Source organism: Cyprinodon variegatus, unplaced genomic scaffold (assembly GCF_000732505.1).
Source record: "Cyprinodon variegatus isolate N-32 unplaced genomic scaffold, C_variegatus-1.0 Scaffold325, whole genome shotgun sequence".
NCBI classification, from domain to species: Eukaryota; Metazoa; Chordata; class Actinopteri; order Cyprinodontiformes; family Cyprinodontidae; genus Cyprinodon; species Cyprinodon variegatus.
Window position 1 is genome coordinate 705,490 of NW_015150778.1, and position 24,223 is coordinate 729,712.

At 37.6% G+C, this 24,223-nt stretch overlaps 2 protein-coding genes across 5 annotated transcripts in view; both read right to left on the minus strand.

The window, feature by feature from the left end:
* Positions 1 to 3,818: 3,818 nt before the first annotated feature.
* On the minus strand, positions 3,819 to 19,817 carry wdr35 (WD repeat domain 35). The gene is made up of 28 exons (XM_015384867.1): positions 19,472 to 19,817; positions 19,278 to 19,395; positions 17,007 to 17,078; positions 15,521 to 15,613; positions 15,312 to 15,440; positions 15,044 to 15,177; positions 14,663 to 14,828; positions 14,431 to 14,576; positions 14,198 to 14,323; positions 13,926 to 14,111; positions 13,778 to 13,813; positions 13,634 to 13,694; positions 12,138 to 12,282; positions 11,728 to 11,797; positions 11,441 to 11,494; positions 11,198 to 11,307; positions 10,891 to 11,107; positions 10,733 to 10,813; positions 10,359 to 10,495; positions 9,578 to 9,781; positions 9,355 to 9,501; positions 7,418 to 7,550; positions 7,211 to 7,321; positions 6,689 to 6,853; positions 6,129 to 6,269; positions 5,863 to 6,019; positions 4,408 to 4,648; positions 3,819 to 4,206 (listed from the first exon to the last, which is right to left on the minus strand). The coding sequence occupies exons 1-28, from the start codon at positions 19,493 to 19,495 to the stop codon at positions 4,056 to 4,058; spliced, it is 3,555 nt and encodes a 1,184-aa protein (XP_015240353.1). The 5' UTR covers positions 19,496 to 19,817; the 3' UTR covers positions 3,819 to 4,055.
* Positions 19,818 to 22,955: 3,138 nt separating this feature from the next.
* The window catches only part of matn3 (matrilin 3), a 16,623-nt gene continuing 15,355 nt past the window's right edge, over positions 22,956 to 24,223 (minus strand). For all 4 annotated transcript variants that reach the window (XM_015384850.1, XM_015384848.1, XM_015384849.1 and 1 more), the window contains 2 exons: positions 23,233 to 23,334; positions 22,956 to 23,100 (listed from right to left, as the gene is read on the minus strand). In XM_015384850.1, the coding sequence (XP_015240336.1) occupies positions 23,048 to 23,100; positions 23,233 to 23,334 (155 nt within the window). In that variant the 3' untranslated portion in view covers positions 22,956 to 23,047. The remainder of the gene's footprint in view (positions 23,101 to 23,232; positions 23,335 to 24,223) is intronic.

The window sequence follows — 24,223 nt, forward strand, 5'->3', positions numbered from 1 at the left end:
AATTTGCAGCTTTTAATTCAAAATGATATATTTCCAAATACATTTAAGTTAAATGTATGTTTTTTTTTATTTTTGTGGAGCAAATTCTTTTTATGTGTAAAACACTACTTTGCAATAGAGGTTTATCTGAAAAAGAGCTTAGTTTAAGACTGTTAACTTCACTCTTGACATTTGACATCTTTATTAAAAAAACAAAATTATTTTAAGTAGTTAAAATAAAGTATGTCTTATAGATCTGGAAAAAAAATAAAATAATGGCCACCATGAATTTTATAGTTTGCTGACTTCTAAACTGGATGAATACTAAATATTTATTCTCTGTTCAGGTCATAGTAATTTTCTACACTTCTACCGTCTCATAATGATGTGTAAGAATGTCCTACAGTGACTGGTTTACACTTTGGGGAAAATCTGCACATCATCTGTTAAGAGGAAGACTTTCTGCTGATTGCTTTTTTCTCGCTGGTTTTTAATTGGTTACAGATCATTCTGAACTACCGGTGGTTTCAGAACGTTAATCTCCAGTTAAACTAAACTAAAACTAAAGAAATGCGTGTTAGCAGCCAACGGAAACTGGAGATGTTTGAACCGCATCAGGATGTAGAGCAGGTGACCTCATTCATATACTTAGGCGTCATTTTGGACGATTCTTTCACTTTTAGTTAACATATTGACTGTGTTTACTAGAAAGCACAGCAATGGCCCCTTCTGCTGCACCAGCTGAGGGGTCAGTGACCACATCCTATCCAGGGTTTATTTCAGTTATTATTTATTATTTAGTTATTCTGGGTTTACTGACATTTAACATTCTAGGTTAGGGTTATGCTTTAATTACCAAAATCAAAGCTTAAATTGGCAGAGTTGTTAAAAAGGGCAATAAGATTCATTAGTCTCAGCATTACAGTAAGGCGGTGCATCGGGTCAGTCAAAGGTCACAGATGACATCCATCCACTCTCCCCTCACTTTCAGCTTCCATCACGGCACAGATACAGACTTTCTTATGCAAAGAAAAATGTGTTCAGAAATGATTTTATGGCCTCAAGGAGCTGAATGTCACTCAGTCTGTTCTGCTTCCTTTCCCTCGATGAAGTGAATCTGCTGCTGCGACTCCCATGAACTCTTTTACAATTTCATTTAAATGTATTTTATTACATGCGCTGAGCCAAAGGCAAAGGTCTGTGGTCATTGTGTACAGTAGACAATAAAGTTTTTCTTTACTATTCTATTTCATTCAAAGTTAGCAGTTGCTGTAGTCTGTTTATTTATCTTAACGGTGAATCACACAGAGATGATAGTTTTCTATTGCATCGGAGAGAAACAGTCTGCAAGAGAGTTACACTCAGCGATGAGTAGAAATTTAATAACATTTTATGACTGGAAATGATTTGAATATGAAGCAGAGCTTGAAGTAGACCTTTAGACATTATATACATAGGAGGGCAGTAAAAGCCTTTAGAGTCTCGATGGAAGGATGCAATAAGAATCTGTGACTATGAAGGAAAACAACATCACACAAAAACATTAAAGCTAATATAAAACAATAACTGTCCCATTTACTGGAACAGAGTTTAGCTTTACAATTATCACAAAGTCAGGAAACACTCCTAAATATTTCCAAACGAAAAACTATAATATTCCTAAAGTTGTCAAAAGTTCAAAGAAAGAGCGGAAAAGGTAAAGTTTGAGGGTCAGAAACAGACGGTAAGATTATTTAGCCATGAAGCCACAGAAAAAAAGATGAAACTAGATGTTTAAACACCATAAAAAGATGCAGCTTTTCCTCTTTAAGATCACAAAAAATCAGAAAACAAAGAATATATATATATTTAATAGTGGTTGAAAAAAAACATTCTACATTCACATAGTTTACAAACAGCAGGCTACAGTAGTTACTAGTTGATATTGTTTTAGGATTTGGGTCAAATGAGAAATCCTTTCACATCTTTCTCCCACTAGTTTACAGAAGTGTTGTTTTTAGACCAATTCCTAAATCATGAAGGGCATCTTTAGTTTAGTCCTTTTCTACTCATGATGCCATCTATTTCACCAGCAATTCACTCCCACAGCATGACGCTGCCACCCCATACATCATCCTGAGGCTTGTTTCTGCTTCATTCTATCTCTATTCTCCCACTCTGCAGAATCTGTTAGTTCAATCTCTAATGTTCTGCTCTCTCTGCTTTTTCTCATAGTAGCTTCATCTGGTCTGTTCCTGTTTGGCTGTGACTCCATCCTGGAGAGAAATATCAGCTGTGCTGCTGCCATCAACACCTTTGTTTCTAGATGTTGGAGCTTGGCCTGTTTTCCAGTGTAGTCCTGTTTCTCTGACTGTGACTAACTGGATGTGCTCTCTTCATCCTCTGACATGGGAGCTGGCTCGGAGCTCGTCTGCCTGGCTGTGTGTTTCCTGGACGGGGCCGCCTGTGGAGCTGGTTGACAGTTGCCTTTTGTATCTATGCTTCTTTTTCTATGTCTGCTTCTGTCTCCTTGAACCCCAGTGGGCCTCAGCAGATGGCCGCTCACACTGAGCCTGGTTCTGCTGGAGGTTTCTTCCTGTTCAAAGGGAGTTTTTCCTCTCCACTGTCGCTAGAAGCATGCTTAGTGTGAGGGATTGCTGAAGAGTCAATGAGTCGATGCAATCAGCTGGTTTTCCTTAGAGAGAAAACTCTGAACCAATCTGACTGGATGATCTGGTGAACTATAAAGTGTCGTGAGATGACATGATGTGAATTGGAGCTATAGAAATAAACTGAATAGAACTGAACTGAATTGTAAGATCCTCCTTACAGGTAAACAATTCAACTTTTGTTTTACTAAACCAAAGGATATTTCTGCAGTGTGAAAAACCTTGAGTTGATTTTTCACCCTGTATTCTGTTTTTTGATGTAATTTTTTTCTTCTCCATCTCATAGTTTCCTGTTGGCCTTTTTCTTAGTTTTTTTGCAATATATTTAAAGCTACAGAGTGTAATAATTACAGGATATACAGTCAGAAATGTAATATATTATACATAACTGTTATTTATCATCATCTACGAGCTCAGCCTCTTAACCTTAATCTTTGCGTTGCCTTAGAATTCGTTATTTATAATTACATAGGAGCGGGTCTCGCAGCCATGGAGGCAGACATCTTTGCGCTACGGCAGCGCAGAGCCAACAAACTAGCGATTGCGAGATCGCTAAAACGTCACAACGATGTAGAAAAAATAACGGGTATATTTATTATCTTAAGTCTACATGAAATCTATACCCTACACAGACTAATGAAATACTATCTGTAAAATTATCTATGTAAACAAACCTCATCACTTGAGAAGGTAGGTGGTGCGGACGTCGTGGTAGACATTTTGTCCCGTAAGGTTTTCTTTGCTGTTGGGGGGGAGAAGCGGTGGGGGGGAGATGTTCATGTTGCTGCGGTCTGACCGCTAGATGTCGCTAAAAGTTACACACTGTAGCTTTAAATATCCTGAAAAAAGGATGGTTTTCATAATCTGTAGCCATAACCATCAGAAATGTTTCAATCTATGTGAAATGAATCTATATGAAATGATCAACAAAAATATCAAAGTTTTTTTACTATATTCTAACTTTTTGAGATGAACCTGTTGATCTTTTTTTTCTGGAAGGATGTTGGAATTGCAGAGAATGAGATAAGAAGAGAAAGATACCTGCGTTTCTCTCCTGGACGGCAAGATTTATGTTCAAATCTCACAGAAACGGAGGAAATGGATAAATAAAGGTTTAGCAGAATTAGCGTGAGGAAGGAAACACTTAAGCTCTTCCTCCAAAGGAAAAGAAGCTCTCTAAAACATTGAAAACAATTTATTTATTATAAAAGCAGATAAAAAGTTACATTGAAGCATGTTTGATGTTAAAATACATTTAACTGTAAAGAGACATAAAGTAAATTAAGCTAAAGACTAAATTTCCTGCTTTTAAGATAAATTAAGCTGCTTGTCATATTTTACCCTCTTATGGACACTTTGCACAAAATAAATCAGTTAAAACCGTCCTTTATGCTGCGTGGATCAGAGTCCTGACAGGAAATAACTTCTTCATGCTACGGTACTGTGGCACAGCGGGCAGCAGCTGTATTTCCTGATCTCATGTTCCAGAGCGCAGTGTTTACACACGCCGCACACCCAAAACTGGTACTCCTGGATAGGACGCCCCGTTACTATGCAAGTGGGCAGTTTCTCCTCAGACCTAAGGAGAAAAGAAAAGCAGGCTAAAGGAATATCAGGAAATTCACAGCAATGAAGATAAAAGTCTAGAAAAGGTCTGATTTATTGTTAACATCCAGAAATAAACTCCTAAATACAATCTTAGAGATTCCTGCAGAAGGTTTATTGCTAACACTGGTTTACTGAGAGTCAGGGTTTGATCGGATCACTGTGGCGCTCTCACCCTTCTGATAATCTTGTGGCCTCCATCATGCGGCTGTCCTTTGGAGGGTGTTTAGTGAAAATCTGCAGGGCCAGATCCTCATAGAGCTGCTGCTGTTCAGGGCTCAGGCTGTCCAGAGATTCCAGCTTGATGAAGGCCTTTGAGCAGGTCCCAAAGGCCCGGTTGGCTGCAGAGCAAAGAGCCAGCAGGGAGTAGATCTCAACTGCAGGGATGACATCCTCGTACTCACGAAGGTGAAGCGCTGCGAGACGGAAAAACACACAGAACTCAGTCCGGTAGAAACCAGTCATCATTAACCCTTTAGAGGAAAAGTTACTGTTTTTGATCACTTCCTGTGTTTCCTTACAAATCAAACCCCCAAAAAGTCCTGCTTTCTCTGAGTGCTTTTCATGGATATCTTATAGAAAAACTTTTGTTATTTTTCTGAATATATTCAGACAGGTTGGCGTTTTTTGTTATTACATAGATATTAATTATTGCCATCAAAATATAATTTTTTTTTTATGTTACAAAGGTAATAAGGTTTTATTCTGGATTCCAATGAAACTATTGTCTTGAAATTTTGATTTTCAAAGTATTTCACTGAGCGCCCTCTAAAGTTATAATTTTAGCTCTCTGAGAATATGATCAGAAAAATACTTTAGGTGATTTAGAGAAAAAAAAACTTCATTTGAATTAAAACTCAAATATCTGTTGATGGAATAAATAATCTGTTCAGAGGTCTGAAGTTTGAGGAGCTAACAGTCGACTGCAGTGGTTGTTAGAGAAGTTGAAGCTGTGATCCGTCAGGCAGGTCGTTGACCTCACCTGCAGTCAATCCTATTGGATCCATTTACCTGCTTTAGGTCATCTAATCAGATCCAGTTTGTTGAAATTGGCAGAAAATAAGACACCATGGAAGATTAAGACCAGCTGAGTTATGATGAATGAGGAAACATGCAGGGATTTGGTTACTGTGGTTTTTGACCACTAGGTGGCAGAAGACTCAAATAAAACCAAAGCTAGCGCTCAGTCTGTAGAAGCTGTCCTGCTTCATCGTGTTAAATAATCACAAATAAAGGTGATCATTTTATTTATTACTTCTAAAGTATCAATTCATTAAAATTAGACATATAAATGTTATTTACAAGAATCACACATGTAAGGATGTTATTATAACCTAGAAGCATTAGACAATCCTGTCTTTATTATAACACGTACAGATATATTATACATCATAACATAAGAATAGAAACCAGAAAACATATTTTGATGCAGTCTTTCCCTGATATTGTCAGCCGATTAAATTATTTCTGCATTTCCAAAACAGTTAATCCAGCATACAGTGGGTACAGGCTGTCAGGCTAGAAACACCACAGTAAAGGTGGGCTATAAAATCTCTGCTAATTTTTCCATTGCTAATGGCTAACATTTCCACCCCCCCAAAAAGTGGTAATAACTGTAAACTGTTGGAACCTGTGCGCATGGCGTTCTCTGCGTAGCCGGCATGGAGCTGTCTCTGAGCGAGCAGGAAGAAGTGATACGCCTCGGCTCCTCGCCAGGCGCTGTCAATGATGCGACTCTCTGGGGATAAAGCATCTTCCTCCAGGAGGCCAGTGAGTGTGAATGTAGCCTAAGAAAACACAATCATGCATGGATGAGTAGGCTGAAAAAGCTCACCGATGGTCCAAAACATTATGTTAAAGAAAAACTAAATGTTGAGATAAAGTTCAGTCAATCACCTCAGATTTCTTCCCTTTGGCTTTGGACTGCTGAGACGCCTTCACCTGATCGTGATAATCCTCAACAAGCAGAGCTGCCAAAACGTACAGCTTCTTCACCCTCAGAGGTCGGCTCATTTTCTTCGTCTCTTCGTCGGCTATCTGCAAACAGAAGCTGCTATCACACTCATATATTCAAGGTTTGAGGTTTAAAAACGTCACATGACGTCTTTTGTTCTGTGTAGAAGCTCAGGCTGCAGACAGACTGGAGCACCTGAGACCAGCTTAAGCCGGTCAAAAAATAAAAATAAATTTAACAGTTTTATTCAATGTAAAAAGAAAATCATGCAAAGTCTGAATCATCCTGCTGAAACAGAGTAAAAGAGTTGAAACAAAAAATAAATATCCGTTGTTTAACAGACCAGTGTGTCATTTGGCCAAATCCTTTCAGCCTTTTTATTTTAGTTTAACTCTGGGGAGCCGAATATATAAAACAGTATAGATTATTTAATGTGTAAAAAAAACAAAAACTTTAAAAAACAAACAAACCTTTTGCTGTAAAGATAACATCTTAAGCTTACCTTAAACATGAGTTTGGCTGCATCAAGGAAGTGGTGAGCCTTCCGGTAAAGTTCCACTGCTTCCAGAGTTTTATTTTCCTCTAGAAGATGAGAGGCGCGTTTGGAAAGAATTGATTTGATCTCCTTCATGTTGTGGGCCCTCGCCAGTTCCACGGCTTTGTTCCACTAACAAAAAAACATTCAATAAAGAGGAAGAGCTTTTGATTGTAATTCAATTCTATAATCAAAGACATTCATTGGAAAAATAAACACTTCTTTAAAGCCTACTTATAATTACAAGAATTGAATGAAAAAGCTTGAGCTCTATAAAAGTGGGGCAGCATGACGGTTATTAGGAGAGAGTTGAGATCATGTTCATGGCAACAAAAGACTAGTTTGTTTAACATTGTGAGAAAAACATAGACGTTCACACTGCAGAGCTAAAACCCAGAGGCTGGGTGGGCAGGAGCAGCCAGGCTGGCTGCTGATGTAGGATCCATGCGTCACTCAGAAACTGCGGCGCCAAAGTTCTCGACTTCTCACCTGGTTCAGATGGACGCATGTGTCCACTGCTGCTTTTGGCTGGTTGCATTTAAGGTAGGCCTTCACAGCCTGCTCACACATTCCCACGGTGACAAACATCTGTCCGATTTCCTACAGATGGGCAGTAAAAGCAGAGCTGCATCAATTGAGCAATTCTGCTAAACGCCAGTAAATGTCATAAAGAACGGGTGTCTCTCTGTGACGTACTGCTAACAGTTTGTGATTTTCAGGGAGATCCGCGGCTAGCTGCTCAAGGCTGTCATAGTCTTCCAGCCTGTAGTAGCAGTCTGCTAACCTTTCCTGGTTTCGGCCCATGCGGTAGGATCGAACTGCTTCCCCCCTTAAAGGAGGATGTTTAAAGGTGAGAACAATGAACATGAACATTTCCTCCAAACAGAGGGTAAACTGTTGGCCTCCTCTCATCTGCAGCTGTCCATTCTCAGAATCAACCTGTCTTCCCCATTTCTTTAAAAGTTTCCTTTGACAAAATATCTTTGAATTCAATTAAGCATCACTGATGTATTTGAATCTAATTATATAATAATAAAAACAACCAAAAAAAGGGAAACTTTTTGGAGCAACTGGTGATCTGTGAAACCACAAAACTTCGAACGAAAGTTGCGTTTGTTAGGACTTGACTACAACATAGAGTCTCGAAAGGTTTCATCTTATATTTGAGAACCAGAGACATAACCAGGGGGGGGATTAGCTCTGGGGAAGTGAAAAAGGTTCCCGTTTTCCTCATCCACTAAAAACATTCCTTCTGCTGAAAACACTTTCTGACCCCAGATTATGACACATCTTGTATTTCATAACAGTGCAAGGAATTGGTTGGGTGGGCAGTCAACAGCCAGACCATTGAAACAATATAGTTGTTTACAGAAATAATGGTTTTCAGTGGAGGAAATAATTCTTCCAGTGCATCAACTGATGTCCTCTGATTTTATTCATGATAAATACCATCTTTGAAAAAAATCCCTGCTGCATGTCAAACAGCAACAATTAGCTGTTAGCATCATGCTGTTTTTTGTTCTTTCTAAAATGAATAGAGGATAGACTGAGTTTAGTCACTGTGTTGTTGTATATCAGCATTTTTAAACTTATCTTTCATCACCAGACCTAAAGCATTAGCTTGAATATTTAGCATCAAATAAGAATTTTGTGGGGAACTAATCTGTACTTGGAGGAAGGTTTTGGCCGGAACACCACTTTAATTTGGATATGAGAATAATACGGACTGATTATTAGCAAAACAGTGAGTTTGGCAAAATGGCTTCATGGCTCACTAATATAACCTGGTATAGTGTGTGCTTAGTTAGTTAGATATATTGTAATTGTCAGTAAAAATCTGGGTAAAAATTACGTGTTGCACCGATGCCATTTTTTGGCCCCGATACCTGGCAGTGCAGCATCGGCCGATACCACCTGTTTGAAATTGATCTCTGTGTATCTATGAACAACTGCAGACTACTGGGATGTAAAATAATCACCATCATGGCTTCAAGTTGCTGCCTTCCTTTGTGAAGCAGGAAAAAGACTAAAACAAAGTGAATCCAGTAGAACTTTTTATTGCCTACCTGGAATGGGTGACAATAGTTGAAGAAACTTTTGGCTTTCAGAATGGTATCGATGCTCTATTGGTTGGTACTCACTGATGCCGATTCCACCATTTTAGTGCTGGATCGGGGCCCCGCCCCATACTGGTATCAGTGCAACACTAGTAATAATGCTGGTCTGCACTGAGTCAACATCTGTCTACATGCTATCAGAATTGGAGTGTTTTAGGAATGAGAGTTCATTAAGGTTTGGTGACCTTCTATCTACTGAACCTAGACAATAGGTCTGCTGACTGCCACACCTATAGTGAACAAATATACACCTTGACTGTATCTGTCTCAGGTTTTGGATTCAGATGATGGTGCTATTACTCTTTGCTTAATAGGTCAAAAGTTTTTTAAATGTATTCCTAAGTTTTTGAACATGAAAATCAATACAATCAAATTACCCACAAGCCTTAACACAACTGATTTAAAATTAAAGAGGTTTGGAGGTAAATATTCACTTTAGAAGGCGTTTAGTAATTGCTTCTATGTAACAAATAGAACTACAGCAAACAGAGAGTGATCATGTCTGAAAATAATTACCACTTCTGTCTGTCAGCGTAGTAGTCTCCGATTCCGTTATAGGCCTGTTGGAGCAGAGCATCATCACAGTCCCCAGAACCACTTTTAAGTAGCTGCTGAACCTTAAACCAGTCTCCTAGCTTGATCCTTAGATTAATGGCGAGGTCCCTTTAGAGACAGCCACAATCACCAATCAATTACCATCCAAACGCTAAGAGACTGAGAGAAAGTCAATCATTTCTACCTTCTATCCATCTGCAGATACATGCTTTCAGCTTCCTCAAATTTGCCAAAGTAAGCTGCCACATCGGCTTGCTTCATGGGCTCGCTCTGCAGGTTGGCCAGACGCTTGACAAACTGAATACCCGGGTAGTCTTTGCAGCGGACGAAAGCCTCCTCGGCCGTCTTCAGATCCAGTTTCTGTAGGGCTGCCTCAGCCAGCAGGTGCCTGCAGCGTTAACAGTGAAACAGATTATCAAAGATCATGGCTGAATGACATGAAGCGTTTGGAATCAGATTCAATTCTGTTTCCTCATCATTTATCCAAATTGCACCAACAAATCACATCATAAAGTCTGAGTCCAAGTTAAAAGGAATCAAAACTTTGTGAAATGACTCTTTGATGGAATAACCCACTAGCTGATGATGAAGCTTTTTGCTATTAAATTACAGATATGGACTGATAAATTTGAAAGATCGGTTTTGTTGTTAAAGCCAAGTTTTGAGGGATCCTGTAAGAACTGACACCTAGGCCAGAGATCACACTGGGAGAAATCTCTGATAGTCTTCATGGTCATTCTATGCTAACATATCCCTGTTTGTAGATGGGAGCCAGAACTTTCTTTTGGAAAGCTAAAAGGAACGTTAAAAGGCTTAGTATGATCAGGATTTTTCTGTTTACATTAATGCTAGACAATCTTTTCTCTGTACAGAACCCAGATTCAAGCGTTCATCTACTTCTCTGCCCCCCAAAAAATCTATTTGTACTTGTTATCTGCTCTGAAACCCTGCCTCCAGGAACTTACCAGAGTCTTGGGTGAGGATTGTCCTTGATGAACTGCGAAGCGTCTTTAATGCCCACTTTCTCAATAAGAGCTCGGCTGTCTCTCAGGGAGCGGATTTCAAAATTGATGAGGTTGTCTTTGTTTGGCCGCTCTGGATCCTGCAGAGAAACATCTGATGACCTCATTAAGCTGGATGGATGGGAACTTTAATGTTCCAGAGTTTTAATTTAAGTGTTAAATTGTTTGGAAAGGAATGTGTGTTTATAATCATTACACTTAAATTCACACAAATAAGAAGAAAATAAACGTATGACCTCAACTGAAGTTAATATATGCCATCAAACTTTAAAAGAATTAAAAGTGGATTTTAAACCATCACAATCTTGAAGGTTTACCTTCATAATTTCATCGAGTAAAACCGATTTGATTTCCAAATCCTCAAAGTTGCAGATGTATCCAGATGTTTGAATGGGTTCCTGTTTAGTACAGATCAAGAGAAGGAATCACACAGGCGTATCCTTCATCAGCGCTCAGATCACTCCTGAAAACTCACCTCTGGATCAAGGTTCCTGAACACATACATCCTGGTTTTCTCCATCGTAGCAAACAAATCTGGATTGTCATTTGCCCACTTCATGTCCCAGACATCTTTACGCTCAAACTTGGACAGATCTCCTGCTGCTTTGTTTCCTGTCTCTTCATCTGTTGCAGAACGAACTTCCAATTCCAACAGAGTCAGCAAGCCTGAGATGTCAATGATGGCCAGGCGACTGAAGAAGATCATGAATAATGGGAATTTTAATCCGAAATACAACATTTCTCTGACATGGTCATAAAAACACATCAAGGCCAGTGACTACCTGGAGTTACAGTTTATAGACAGATAATGGGCTCTGTTGTTCGAGGAATACTTCTGGATGAGGGTGACATTTGGAAGGCTGTATTTGTGGATGATGCCGGACTCACGAGCCTGTAACCACAAACGCTGCCTTAAAAAGATGCCGTTTATCAACGTAAATCAGAGAAAAAAACAAGTAAACCAACAGCACGGCACTCTAGCAAGTTAAATGGAGTGATGAGGTCTTATTTAGAAAGGTACCCACCACCACCAGAGCTTCATCTGTTGCTGTAATGCAGCAGATAGGATCTCGAGTTGTCTGTAAAAACGCAAAAGAAAAGTAAAATACCTCCTACTTCGCAGTTATATCTTTCTTATTTGCCCTACCATGCTAACTACATAATTAAAATCCCTTTAATGTCTTTCTGGCATCTTGACATATAAAGGAAGCTTTTATTTTGAAATCCTTTTTGTATAATGTAAGTACTCTGAGGAACTGAAACTTCTATTCAAAGTTTTTCAATTACAGGAGGGCAAGCTTCTATATCTTACTGCGAAGGCTTTAGAGTAATCGGAGCCCTCATCGCTGGCTCCAGATGGACTGCTGTCTATGTGATAGAACCTGCAGAGAGAGGAAACTGGGCACATGAGAGAGAAGGAAAAAACAACAGACAAGCATCTGTGGTTCAGCGGGTGTGATCTTCGGTGCCGCTGTGCTGCCAGTACTGGCAGAGCATTGAAACACACCCATACTGTCTGGACCCTGAGTGGCATTTCCTGAATGAATGAATCCTTTTCATTGCACTCAGGGGCCAACTCTTTACACTGTAATGATGAGCCAGTAAAGCAGAATGTAACACTGCTGTGACTCTACTCTTCAGTGCTACGTTTGTTTGAATCCTCAGGTGGGTTTTATGAAAACAGCTCATGGGTGTAAATGCTACAGACGTGTCTGGGCTCACCTCTCCCTGCCGCCCTTCCTGGTTCTGGTCACCTGGTTGATCTCCAGGGCAGTCAGCTTCTTTGCCACTCTGTACTGCCACAAATAGAAGGCCTCTTTGGATGCAGCAATGACATGTGTCCTCGTCATGGTAACAAACAGCGGATCTAACCAGAGAGAGAGAACAACGTCTGTATGCAGCTTGGAAAGACATTTATTTGTGGTAAATGTTACATATTCTTTTCCACATTATGTGTCTAAATAGCTTGAATTATAGATAAAGAGCACAGAATACAATGTTTATGCCCTTTAATCTGAGCTACTAAATTATGGATGATGTTAATGAAACACATCAGTACGAGGGCTGCGTTGCCATGGATAAGAACTAATGCCTCTGGATTTTTTTTCTTCCATATTCAGGTATATAAAATGTGTTTTATGGGGATTTTATTAAATGAACAAATGCAAGGAGGATGATAACAGAAAATAAAATCAATCACAATCAAATCCCCAATGAAGGCCATTTCTGTTTGATTGATCTCAGTATAAGAACTCAGCTTTGTTAGAGAACATGTGGACAAACAGCATCAGTAAAACCATGGACTACATCAGACACATGGAGAGGTTTCAATCAGAATGCCATCTTCATAGATGAATGTTTATTCCATCATTTAAAAATGGGAAGAGAGCAGTCATCCTGAGATTTATGGAAGAACGGTAAGAGGAAAGGAAGAAGATGAAAGAAACCCACGAGTCTAGTTTCACCTTCCAGTAGATGTAGCATCAAACTGTCCCAGTTAAAGTCCAGACCAATTCTTTATTGGAATCTGTGGCTAAACTGGCAGGTAGACATCTAACTGAACATAACCTATTTAGCAGATCAGGCTGTAACTTTAGCCTCTTGATGGGAAATCACTGACTTTTACTGATAGTGAAACAAAATGGGGTTCTAGGTGTCCAGTGAAGGGAGCAGGATACAGATGATTAGCAGCCCATTCATTCTGTAAAACAATCTGGACACCATATATCCTTTTCCTTCTATCTCATAATGAAGAGCTAGCAAAACAAATCTAAAAAGAAAAGGTCTATATTTGTGAGATTTCATGGTAATGTTTGGCCTGAGTTCAGCGTGTTCCTGGAACATAAAGGAACTGATAACACTGACTAACCTTCAGGTTCCTGCAGGGTTTATACAGGAATGACTAACTTTAAGTTAATGATTTTTAATGACGTGCAGAAACCCTGTCCTGTGACCAGAATCCAATAGGACCTTTTGGACATGGCGTCTCTGTCCATCTGATGACACCAGGTTTCACTCAGACTCTCCAGGAGCTCAGAGATTCCCTGCTATGCTAAGCTAACACACGATCTTTTCCTTATCACTGAGGATATTCAGCAACATATTTTTATTATAATTAAGATCTAATTTCAAAATATTCCTAATTTTTATTTTTTATTTTTCAGTCTTGCATTTGCAAAGCACATTTTTTCATACTGGGGAAAATGATCATAACTAACCAATATCAATGTATTTGGAGTCCAGAGGAGTGCCAATGGAATTGCAGAGCATCAGGATAAACTGTAAAATACACAGAAGGTCAATTTAGGAATTTTATACCAAGAAAACACAATTATTTGGCAGATTTTAAAATTTAGCATTACCCTCGCAGGACCCCTAGTTTCAAACCCCAGATCATCCTGTATATCATAAAAAAAAGATTCTGTTTCAATTTCTTAACATTAAATAGTTCAGTGAAGCTGAATGGGCTTATAAAGCATTAGTAAAGCTAATATCTTATTTCTTTATTACCTGAGGCTGCATTTCATCTGCCTTGCTGGCCAGGATGCAGAAGTCTCCACAGGTAGTGATAGACATCAAGCTCTTGACAGTTTTTACAAACTTCTCATTGTTTTTGGTGTCCCAGAAAACGACACAGTACTCCTGCTGCTCTGGCTTTGTGTAGGCATACACCACCGTGCTACAGCAGTAGCCCCACTGGTGGGACACAAGGACAAGTCTTAAAAATAACTAGAGATGGAACCAAAAACATCTGGCAGTATAATTAAAGCATCTGTTTTTACTTTATAATCTGGTCTTATGTTGGCAAAGTAGATGTAAGAGTCCACAGCCAGGGCGATTCGCAGGCCTCCACCCTCCCATGAGATCCCAGACATGTGCTTCCCAGGGACTTTCAGAGTCCTAAGATGCTGCAAACAAGCAACCACCAAAGACAGTGTGCAAATAAATGTGTTTTTTGAATGATAATACTGCTGACTGTAAGTTGAAGTAATGAAAACATCCTTAAAAATCTCACCTCACCAAAGGGTGTGTAGAACTGAACCACGTTGAGTTCTTTCTCCATATTTGCAGCTCTGAGGGAACCTGCCACCGCCAGCACGCTGCCACAGTGGTTCCACTGGATGCTGATCACATTCATCAGCGTGTCAAAGTACACCGGCTCTGCAGGAAGATTACGCAGAGTCAGCTGGCTGCTTTTCATCATAAACCAAGTAATGACGGAAATGAAGCGGTTTTCCGTTGCTCACGCTCATCGTTCTCGTAGCGCATGATCTGACAGCATCCGTTGTCGAAACAGATGGCGAGGCACGGACAGTCTGGCTCCACGTAACCCCCGGCTCCTGCATACCAGTGGATTCCAGCGATGCTCACAGCTCCGGTTGCCCCGCTGAGACAGCTGATGGTCATTTTCACCTGAAGGTCACAGCATGCAAACATTTAGAGACATTTCCAGGGAACAAAAGGTTCACTATGAATCTAATCAGCAGGTTTATAATGAAAAACATTTCAAAATGTCACATGTCATTTAAAAGATAGTAACAGATGTTATTTATTGAAGTTTTTTCATGACAACATAAAAACCTGAAGGTTGTTGAGTTCAGAGGGGCCTGATTTCATGAAATACTCACTATAAAGTTTCCTTGATTGTCATAAATGTGAACTTCGCCGTTGGCCATGCCAAACAGAAGGATTTTACTGTCAGGTGACCAAGCAACGTGAGCGAGCTGACTCCCCTTCAGCTCCTTCCCCCAAATTCGGTTGCCTGCAAACACAGTGAAAGATTAGTGCCGAACATGTTGGTTTCCATTAATAAAAAAATATCATTAATTAATGAAAATCAATTATAAAAGGTGGCTCTGACAGCTCTAATGCTGCTCTCTCTAAAGGTAACTGTACCGTCTACTGATCCAACGATGACGGCTCCATCTTCATAAACAATGCAGATCTTCTGCCCATCAGCATTCCAGCTCATGCTCCTCACCACTGATTTGTTCCTGTTGTTGATCATCTCCTCGTACCACGCACCTATGAACACACATGTTCAACTAAACATGATGACTTCATTACAAAGCTAGATTAGACCTCAGACTAGCTGCTTTCCTCACCTTTGTACAGCATCCACACAATGATGAGTCCATTCTGGTCACTGGTTGTCAGTTTCTCATACTGTTCATTCCAGGTCACTACCTGAACGGCTCCTGGATGAAGAATGAAGATTATCTCTAAAGCTGAAACTATTTATCTGATTGATTATTGAAATAATCAAATCATTTAGTAAGCCATTAAATGTTAACTGAAGTTTGGAGAGTCCAAAACACGCCTTTAGTGGACAGAGCCACTTAGAGCAGCAATTATGCCAAGTTTGTAAAAAAAATATATAAACATTTTGCATTTAAGATAAAAAAAAAAAGGTTTGTCAAGAGTCTCTATGCAGAACTTCTCAAGTGGAAAAGTTTTGGTTTCACCTGTTTTAATTTCGTAAAAAATGTTCTTTAAGGGGCCTTTGGCTATCCGATTATTTTATCGACAGATTAATCGATTTGCAATATAATCTTTAATTGCAGCGCAAATGATCTCCATGTGACTCCTCATATGTTTGGGGGATGCAGGAGGTATGAGGTTAAAAAACATAAACAAAACATTCAAGATAAAACAATTATACATTGAATCCCAAATATATTTAATTGATTGAACCAAAGAGAAAGATTGATCTGATTTAGCAAAGATGCTGAAAGAAGCGAATTTCCAATAGAAACCTTTTTATCCTCAGATGTATTAGAGATGAGCTTTATACTGTTAGACGTAAGCTGCTCTGTTTTCTGTTTGCTTATATAGACATCATGTGATGGTGGGGTGAAGACCAGGAAGCTGCAGTCCTTGCCGTTGGGGGGGGCTGATGGAGCCTAAGGAGGTGCGGTTAAAGTATATAAGGGGGTGAAAACCCGGTTAGTTGGTCTCTTTCCTTCAGCTGATGGAGGAGAACTAAACTTCAGGTATAGGAAAAGTTTCTCAGATGATTTGCTCATTATCAGTTTCTCTGTTATATTTGATTGGAATAAATTCTGTTAAACCTTAAAATGTTTTTTCCTTTATGCGTTACATGGAGATTAGTCCCTATTTAAATACGAATTAGACCAAACAGATGGATGAACTTTTTAAGCGCCACATCTTTCAATCACAGCTAATTCATCAAATCACTTCTGAGCTCAAATTCTCATAAAATCAAAGGAATGAATGTGCTGTGATTTTTCCGTATATGAAATTGTTAAGTGTAATCAGTTAACATCCAACAGAATAAATGATGCGTTACTAAATGCTCAACCAACAACAAAAGGGATCAGGAAGCAAAACATAAACACAGAAAAACGTTCCTATTCAGGGAAAAGCTAAAATATTAGAACAGAAAGTATAAAAACAACTTGAATGAATGAAAGCATCTTTTATGAGATATATTAGATTTAATGTCTTGAAAGAGGCTAGACTCTAACAGAGCCACAGCTGGAAAAATGACCCTATAAATGTTTGTAAGGGAGGATTTATTTTGTTTTCCATCACATTCATTTAATGATCCAGTTCTCTGATAACACTCACCGCTGTGTCCTTCTAAAGTCTGATTCATGGACAGGTTGCTTGGTGCAGCGAGACCTTTCAGTCTAGAGTCATCTGAACAGAAAAACATTTATTAATTGATCATTTCTCTGTTGTGAGTTGCACAGCATTAGGAAAAACGAAGCAATTTGCAAATATTTCAGCGGTTCAAGAATTCGATACACTTTTGTTTCTATAATCACAAGATTACAAAATGTAATCTCTAAGTTGTAACTCTTAAACCACTTTAATTCAAATCCATGAGAACTTATGTGACAGTAAAGGTGGATTCTGCTCTATTATATTATTAGAGGATATATTATGTGCAACTGACTATATTCAATCAATCTCTCCTTTCAATATAGATATTCTGCTATTTTAAAGCAGCATTTCTGATCTGCTCTCTACTGCGTTCATCATCTACGCCACAGCTGCAGGCCTGGTGGTACCACCTCTGCTTATAGCGACGGTACCCTGAGGGGCCCGAGCTAAACCTATTAAAGTTTCAGCAGATTTATTTCAAACTGTGATGCCTTTTGTTTTAGCTGCCCTTTAATCTCAGTCACACTAATGTTAAGTAACAGTTTAGGAGGCAGGAAATACACTGATGCAAAAAGCACATTAATCCTTTCAACCATTACAACAGGTTTATAAAGGAGGTCTGAGGCTATCATGTCAACTTTATTTTTGATATATTTAAAGTGTAAATGTATTCATACCTTCTCAGTATTTTCTACATTTTGTATAAAGTGAAATTCTGTCCTGTATTATCTATAAACTTCTGCTTAACCTCTTACACCCTAAGGGGGTATAAATAAATTTCTGCCTGACAAAAACACACAAAAGTAAATAACTTATAGCCTCAAAGCTATTAGATTTAAGAAGAAACTTTTGGTACGTCTGTAAAGGTAAGATGTCATAGAATGGTTTTCTGGTGTCAGCACCATTGTAGCTTTGACCCTGCCTGAAATATTAGGGACAAAATACAAAATATTTTGCATTTTTTGAACCTCGCCAAAATTTTCTTTGAAATAAACATTGCAAAACACTACCAAAATATTATTTATAGCACAAAAAAGTAGTACAGACTTTTAAATCTAAATGTTGTGTAAAAATATACCAAATTTGGACTTAATCAGATGAATCATATTTATTTTAGAATGGTATTAGTGAGAAATTTCTTAGGCGGAGAGGCCATTTTGGCACATTTATCCATAAATGTCACCAAACTGTGCCAAATGTGTTTTTTACATCAATACTGGGGGTTTGGTAAAATTACGAGGTCATGTAGCAGCTGGACCCGCCGGTGGGTCCGTCGGGTTCTAGGGGTTAATACAGCTACCACATATTTTTACAGTAAGTAGGGTGTTTTCAGGTTATTTCTGTTCATTTTCAAACTCTTTGGCTTTCAATCTGTGTTTTTAATGATTTTTATGATTCTGATGTTTTTCTGTGTATTAGTTTGATGTTTTAATGATTCTACTGCACATTTGTTCGGATATTTTTATCATGTAAAGCAATTTAAACTGCCTTGCTGCTGAAATGTCTTGACTTGGTTTTCTTACATATTAGAGGTCAGATAGGTAGAATGCAGGACTGAGAGCCCAGTTTACATATTTCTATCAGAGCTGTAGATCTATGTGGGTCTTAAAAGGTTATCACTTTTTTTTAACCCTCATTATCTAATAGAACTGCAGTTGTTTAAGACGTTTACCTTTCACATCACAGATCAGAAATGTTCACAGCTTTGGATAATTTATGACCAAACATTTTTATCCCTATTTTAATTGGTTGGTTCCTTTAGCTTCATGATGTGTATTTTTCTTCTGTTTATTTGTAGGTTGCAAACATCATCTTCTGTAAACTGGCGAGGAAGATCAACTTTTTAATGCACAAAATTCAAGCAAAGCTTTTCCTCCGCTTGACAACAGCATGGTGTTTATGATATTTCCTAAATAACTGTTTCTTTATAATCTTTGAACCTAAAATGCTTTTGTATTGTTAGAAATGTTCTTCCTTTCTGATTTTAAGCCCCAACTTTTCTGTGATTTTTCCAACTCTATTAAGAAATAGGAGGAAAAGCTTAGAAAACAAAAACAAAAGCAGCTTTTTATTCTTGTTTATTTCAGGGTCAGCCCCTTGAGATGATAGATATAGATATAGATCCATAGATATAATTAACAATACTATACATTAACACTGTAGGTAAAACAGTACATAGAAACACAGCAGCATTGGATTGTTTTAATAATCAGGATGTAAAGCTGTGCTTGCCTGTCTGTGTCTCCAGCTTTAACACCCTCAGCAGACCTTCTTCTCCTCCACAGGAGATGAATCCCTGCTGTTTGTTCCAGGAGACGCATCTCAGCTGGATGTTGTTAGGAATAGCGATCTAAACAACACGGAAAAACCACATTATTCCCCCCAAACATGGATTGAAACGACTCGTTAAGGTCAGAAATGCTCACCTTCTTGCTGAGGTAGATGAACATGGTGATTTATAGAAAAATAAAGACGCATCTAACATATAAACAAAGATATCAGAGGAAATAAAACCCTTTAAAACAAGCTAACGTTTGTCGCGTGGCTTTGAAAGCTTAGCCTAAACCGTTAGCTTAGCACGGCTATCGAAGATGACCTGAAAACAAAAGAATAAACTTTTCTATATTTTAAATCCTGTGTTTCTAAATCTCTATCGGCGCCATTAGGCGAATAAGGATGGCTGAAGCGATCTAAATGTTTCACAGAACAAGTTCTCCTGCTTTTAATGGGTGAACTGCAAAGGCTTTAGCTTCCATGCGTCTCCATGGTAACCGTAAACCGGAAGTGCTTGGTGCCTCTGGTAGTTGTAGTTTTGTCTTGTAATATTTCAGCGGCAAGCTCATTGAAATGCCATTTAATTTGATTTTTACTTAAAAAACAAACAAAAAACAAACAAAAAAAACAGATAAAGAACGATAAATAAATAAAAGAAAGAAATATCGGGGATAAATAAAAAAATGGCGATTTGTTTTTGTTTTAAAATGCAAAAAAAGAAAATTGAAATTCAAAGCGTTTTTCTTTTTCATTGTCCAAAAGTGAAAAGGAAAATTTGAAAAATTATTGTAATTTTATTTTCCGTTTCAGGAAACAAAAAACAAAGAAGATTTTTTAATGCATTTTTGTTTCTAGTTTTATCATCAGATCAAAACTATAAAGTTTGATTGGCAAAAAAGAAAAGAAAAATAAATTACACCATTTCAATTGTTTAAAGTTAGAAGTAAAACTCCAGAACCGGGTCACCAACCTTTTTAAGACTGAAGGCTTCTGTCGTGTCAAAGGATGGGATCAGCTTTCAACTAAACTCTATAGACGTTAGGATAATTATCACTGATGATGTGTGAGTTTATTACACCTTAATATTAGCTGCCTGTTGCGCGTCAGAACGGATGTTTAATTAACACAGTTCCTCTATATACAGTTATAATCTTCATTCTGTACGCGGTAAAGATTTGGAAATGGAATGAGAACAATGTTTAATATTTTGATAAGGCTGGAGCCATGGATGTCTCCTCATCTGCTGACATGTTGGATGTAAAATGTGACGATCTGGCAGACTGGAGATGTTTAAAATGAGTCTTTAACTGTCGATTCACTTCCTGAGAGGTGAGCCCGGGGGGGTGCAGCTGCCTTCTGTAACTCTGAGCAACTTCTCTGATCTGAGTGAGATTATAATTTCTATCAGAATCTGTCATGTCTCCTGGTTATTTAATACATATAAGTGATGAGGTGTTATTTAAAGAGTTTTTCCCGACTGATCTTTTTAGAAAAAAGAACCAAAGAGAAAGAGCTGCAAGGTGCAAACACACAGAGCCTATCTTTAACAAAGATAATAAACATATTTCCAATATTTCTTTTCATTTCTGATTTGCTTTTAGATATTGTCATTTTGAAATCCCTGTAAATGCTTAAATGTTCTAAATGATTGATATGATAAAATGCTCTATAGATAATAAAAAATAGGAGTAGCAGTTCAACATTTCAAACTTAGTCCAATTGTGAGTCATTCAGAAATTGTGAGGACACCCCATGTGGTCCTTGAGGGCCCCTTGGTGCCCGCGGGCACCACTATGGTGACCCCTGCTCCAGAACATTACATTTCAATAAACAGAACAACTGCAGTATTACATTAGAGAGACATTTTGCCATGCTATTTCTTACTGATAAAGAAGAAACAAAGAATAAATACATCTTAGTATTATGTAAAAAAAACAAAAACAAACATATAACACGTAACAATTTACACTGTCCATAAAAACTAGGCTTTTTCCTGATCTTACAGACCCAGTTTTTAATGTCATGTTGGTGCTTTTATTTGTTAGGCCTACATATAGTGGTGAAAGGAAAATAAAAAAATACAAATATTTTTTTATTTTTGAAATGAATTTTATATTGAGTTGTGGATGTATTAATTTTTGTACAGCTGCCATCCTATGCAATGATACCAGAGGTAAGTGTTTTTGTTGTATGTCTCTAAGAGCTGTACGCAGCTAGATATTGAAGTTTTACACTCTGAAAACAAGCACAAGCTAACCCAGACATTATAGAGGGTGTCTTTACCCGGCAACACAGGCTCTAACTTTACTAATGTAGGCGTGGACATTGATTAGAGCACAAAACTCTTCAGGTATAATTATGACTGTATGATTTTCTGTAGGGTTTTTCTCTAGCTGGAAGGTAAATAACCCATTCTCATTTGCTTCTTCTTGCTTTTTTTGTCAGGATTACATGTGTTTATTTTTATAGTTGAGTCTATTTTCCCAGTCACTCTTGAGGGAAATGATTCCCATAGTATGATGCTGCCACCACCAGCGCCTGTCACTAACTTGTGTGTTGAGTGTCTGTCACACATAGTATTTTGTGCTTCCATCTGCCTGGATGTTTGCTGTGTTCTCAATATGACCTGACCGTCGCGTTCTTAGTCACTTCTTCATGATGAAGGATATGAGGAGAGCACAAACAGTTTAGACCACTCCCTTTTAATAGAGTCAACAACTTCTGCAATGTTATAACATAACCTTGCTTTAAATGACTTTATATTTCCCACATCTGCCTGCTGTGTTCCTTGATCTTTGTGATGGATTTACTGGATTTAAACTGAGCTTAAATCATGCAATCTTTAGACTATATTTACTACGGTAGTTAAGTAACACATGAGGGCAGTTGGCTGCCTTTTATTTAATCATGGAGGAATAAAAGATATAGAAACTGAATTCGAATGCTTTTAAGAATTTTCCGGTTGTTAAATGTAAACAATAAAATCCACTTTTGCTGCTTTGTTTGTCTATCATTTTAATCCTAGCAAATAAGATCAAGTATTTTACTTGGAATGTGCCTCAATATGGAAAAGTTCTATGTGAATAATAACTTCATCTATTCTATAAAATAGTATGAATAAAAACATTTTAGCTGTTATTGATATAGAGTTTTAATCAGACTGAAGACAGACGCATAGTAAACGTTGATTCATAAACATTTATTTTTTAAGCCATTTATATTAAAAACATGTGATGACTAATGTTTTTTAATCTCAAAAAGCACCAAAATAGGACATGCAAATAAAAAAACAGACAGAAAATGAAACAAACAAGTGTTTGTTCAGCAGAAGTGACAAAATCTTACAACCTTTAGCTTAAAATAATCCATCATTAAAAGCTAGAAAAAAAAGCTCGTCCAAATCTTGAACTCCCTGAACAATTTAATCAAGCAGCAAAAAAAAAAAAAAAAACAGCTTTTGGCAAACAAGCTGAATTATATAACTTTTAATTTGATTATATAAGCAGGGATAAACACTTACAATATTCTTTAGGTGACGTATTTAACGTGTAATAATGCTAGAGTTCCTGTCAATAGAGGTATAAAGGAAAAACAGCACCAGTTTGTATTAATAAGAAGCACTAAGCTGATTTTTTATTTACATCATCATAAAGAAATATAATTATTTACTACTTTTATGGAATCCTGACTGTAATAAAAGTGCCGACGTTTTTCCTCCATCTTTGTTCTCAACGCTGAAATTCACCTTCAATGTCCGTCACTTTGTCTGAAAGTTCAGCGAGTGAGCAAACAGTCAAGGAAATTCTTAGATTCACTGTAAAGAAGTGCTACTTTAATGCAAAATATAATATAATCGAAACTTAGGAAAAAGTTGCATTAAATAGTAAAATCCTGTGAATTCTAGAAAGGATATGTTTAGTTGTGAGCTCCTGAATGGCCGACTGCACCTTTCTCTGGAAAACAATCTGTGCTTCACACATGCAGGCATCTTCTGTTATTTCACTCCTCATTTCCTCTGAAACAATAAAAACACATGAGAGTCCAACAGAGGGAGCCTTTCACTATCTGATGCAGGACACGTCACACAGGCAGAGAGTCCAACAGAGGGAGCCTTTCACTATCTGATGCAGGACACGTCACACAGGCAGAACACTTATTAATATAAGGATCACAATTCAATGTTAGATGAAATCAAAAGTGTTATTTAAAGGAGTGTGGTTTAAATTACACATAACAGCGATGATTAAGTGTGAATTGATTTTTGTTGGAGAGAATGATTAGTAATATTTCAAAAAAAGATTTTAAATCAAACCATTTAGCACTTATGCTTACTCGTTGAGGTCCACCTTAAATAGGATATGAAGACACATAACATTAATCAATTTAAAACTGTATCCAAACAAATGCAACATGTCACTAACAATGCCAATGACCTAACATTTTAATAGTTTCATCTTTTGTGCAAAACTCTACTCTGTAAACTATGCAGGATAAGTTAAGGTGCTGCCTGTTTCTAGACGTTTATGCCTCGGTAGAAATCAGCTGCATTGTTTCACTCACCTGATGGATCCAAAGGCAAAAAAAAAAAAACATGATTCTTGTGTAGTTATAAACAAAACAAAACAATTATACATCATCATAACTTAAGGTTTTGGAGGAACGGATAAAAGGTATTTTTCACTCTTTATATATATATATATATATATATATATATATATATATATATATATATATATATATATATATATATATATATATATATAAACATCCTCTATTTTCTTGTATGTGCAATTTTTCCTGCTACTGGAAATACAATTTCCCGAAGGGAGTAATCCCAAGGGATTAATAAAGTCAAGTCTAAGTCTAAGTCTAAGTCTATATATATATATATATATATATATATA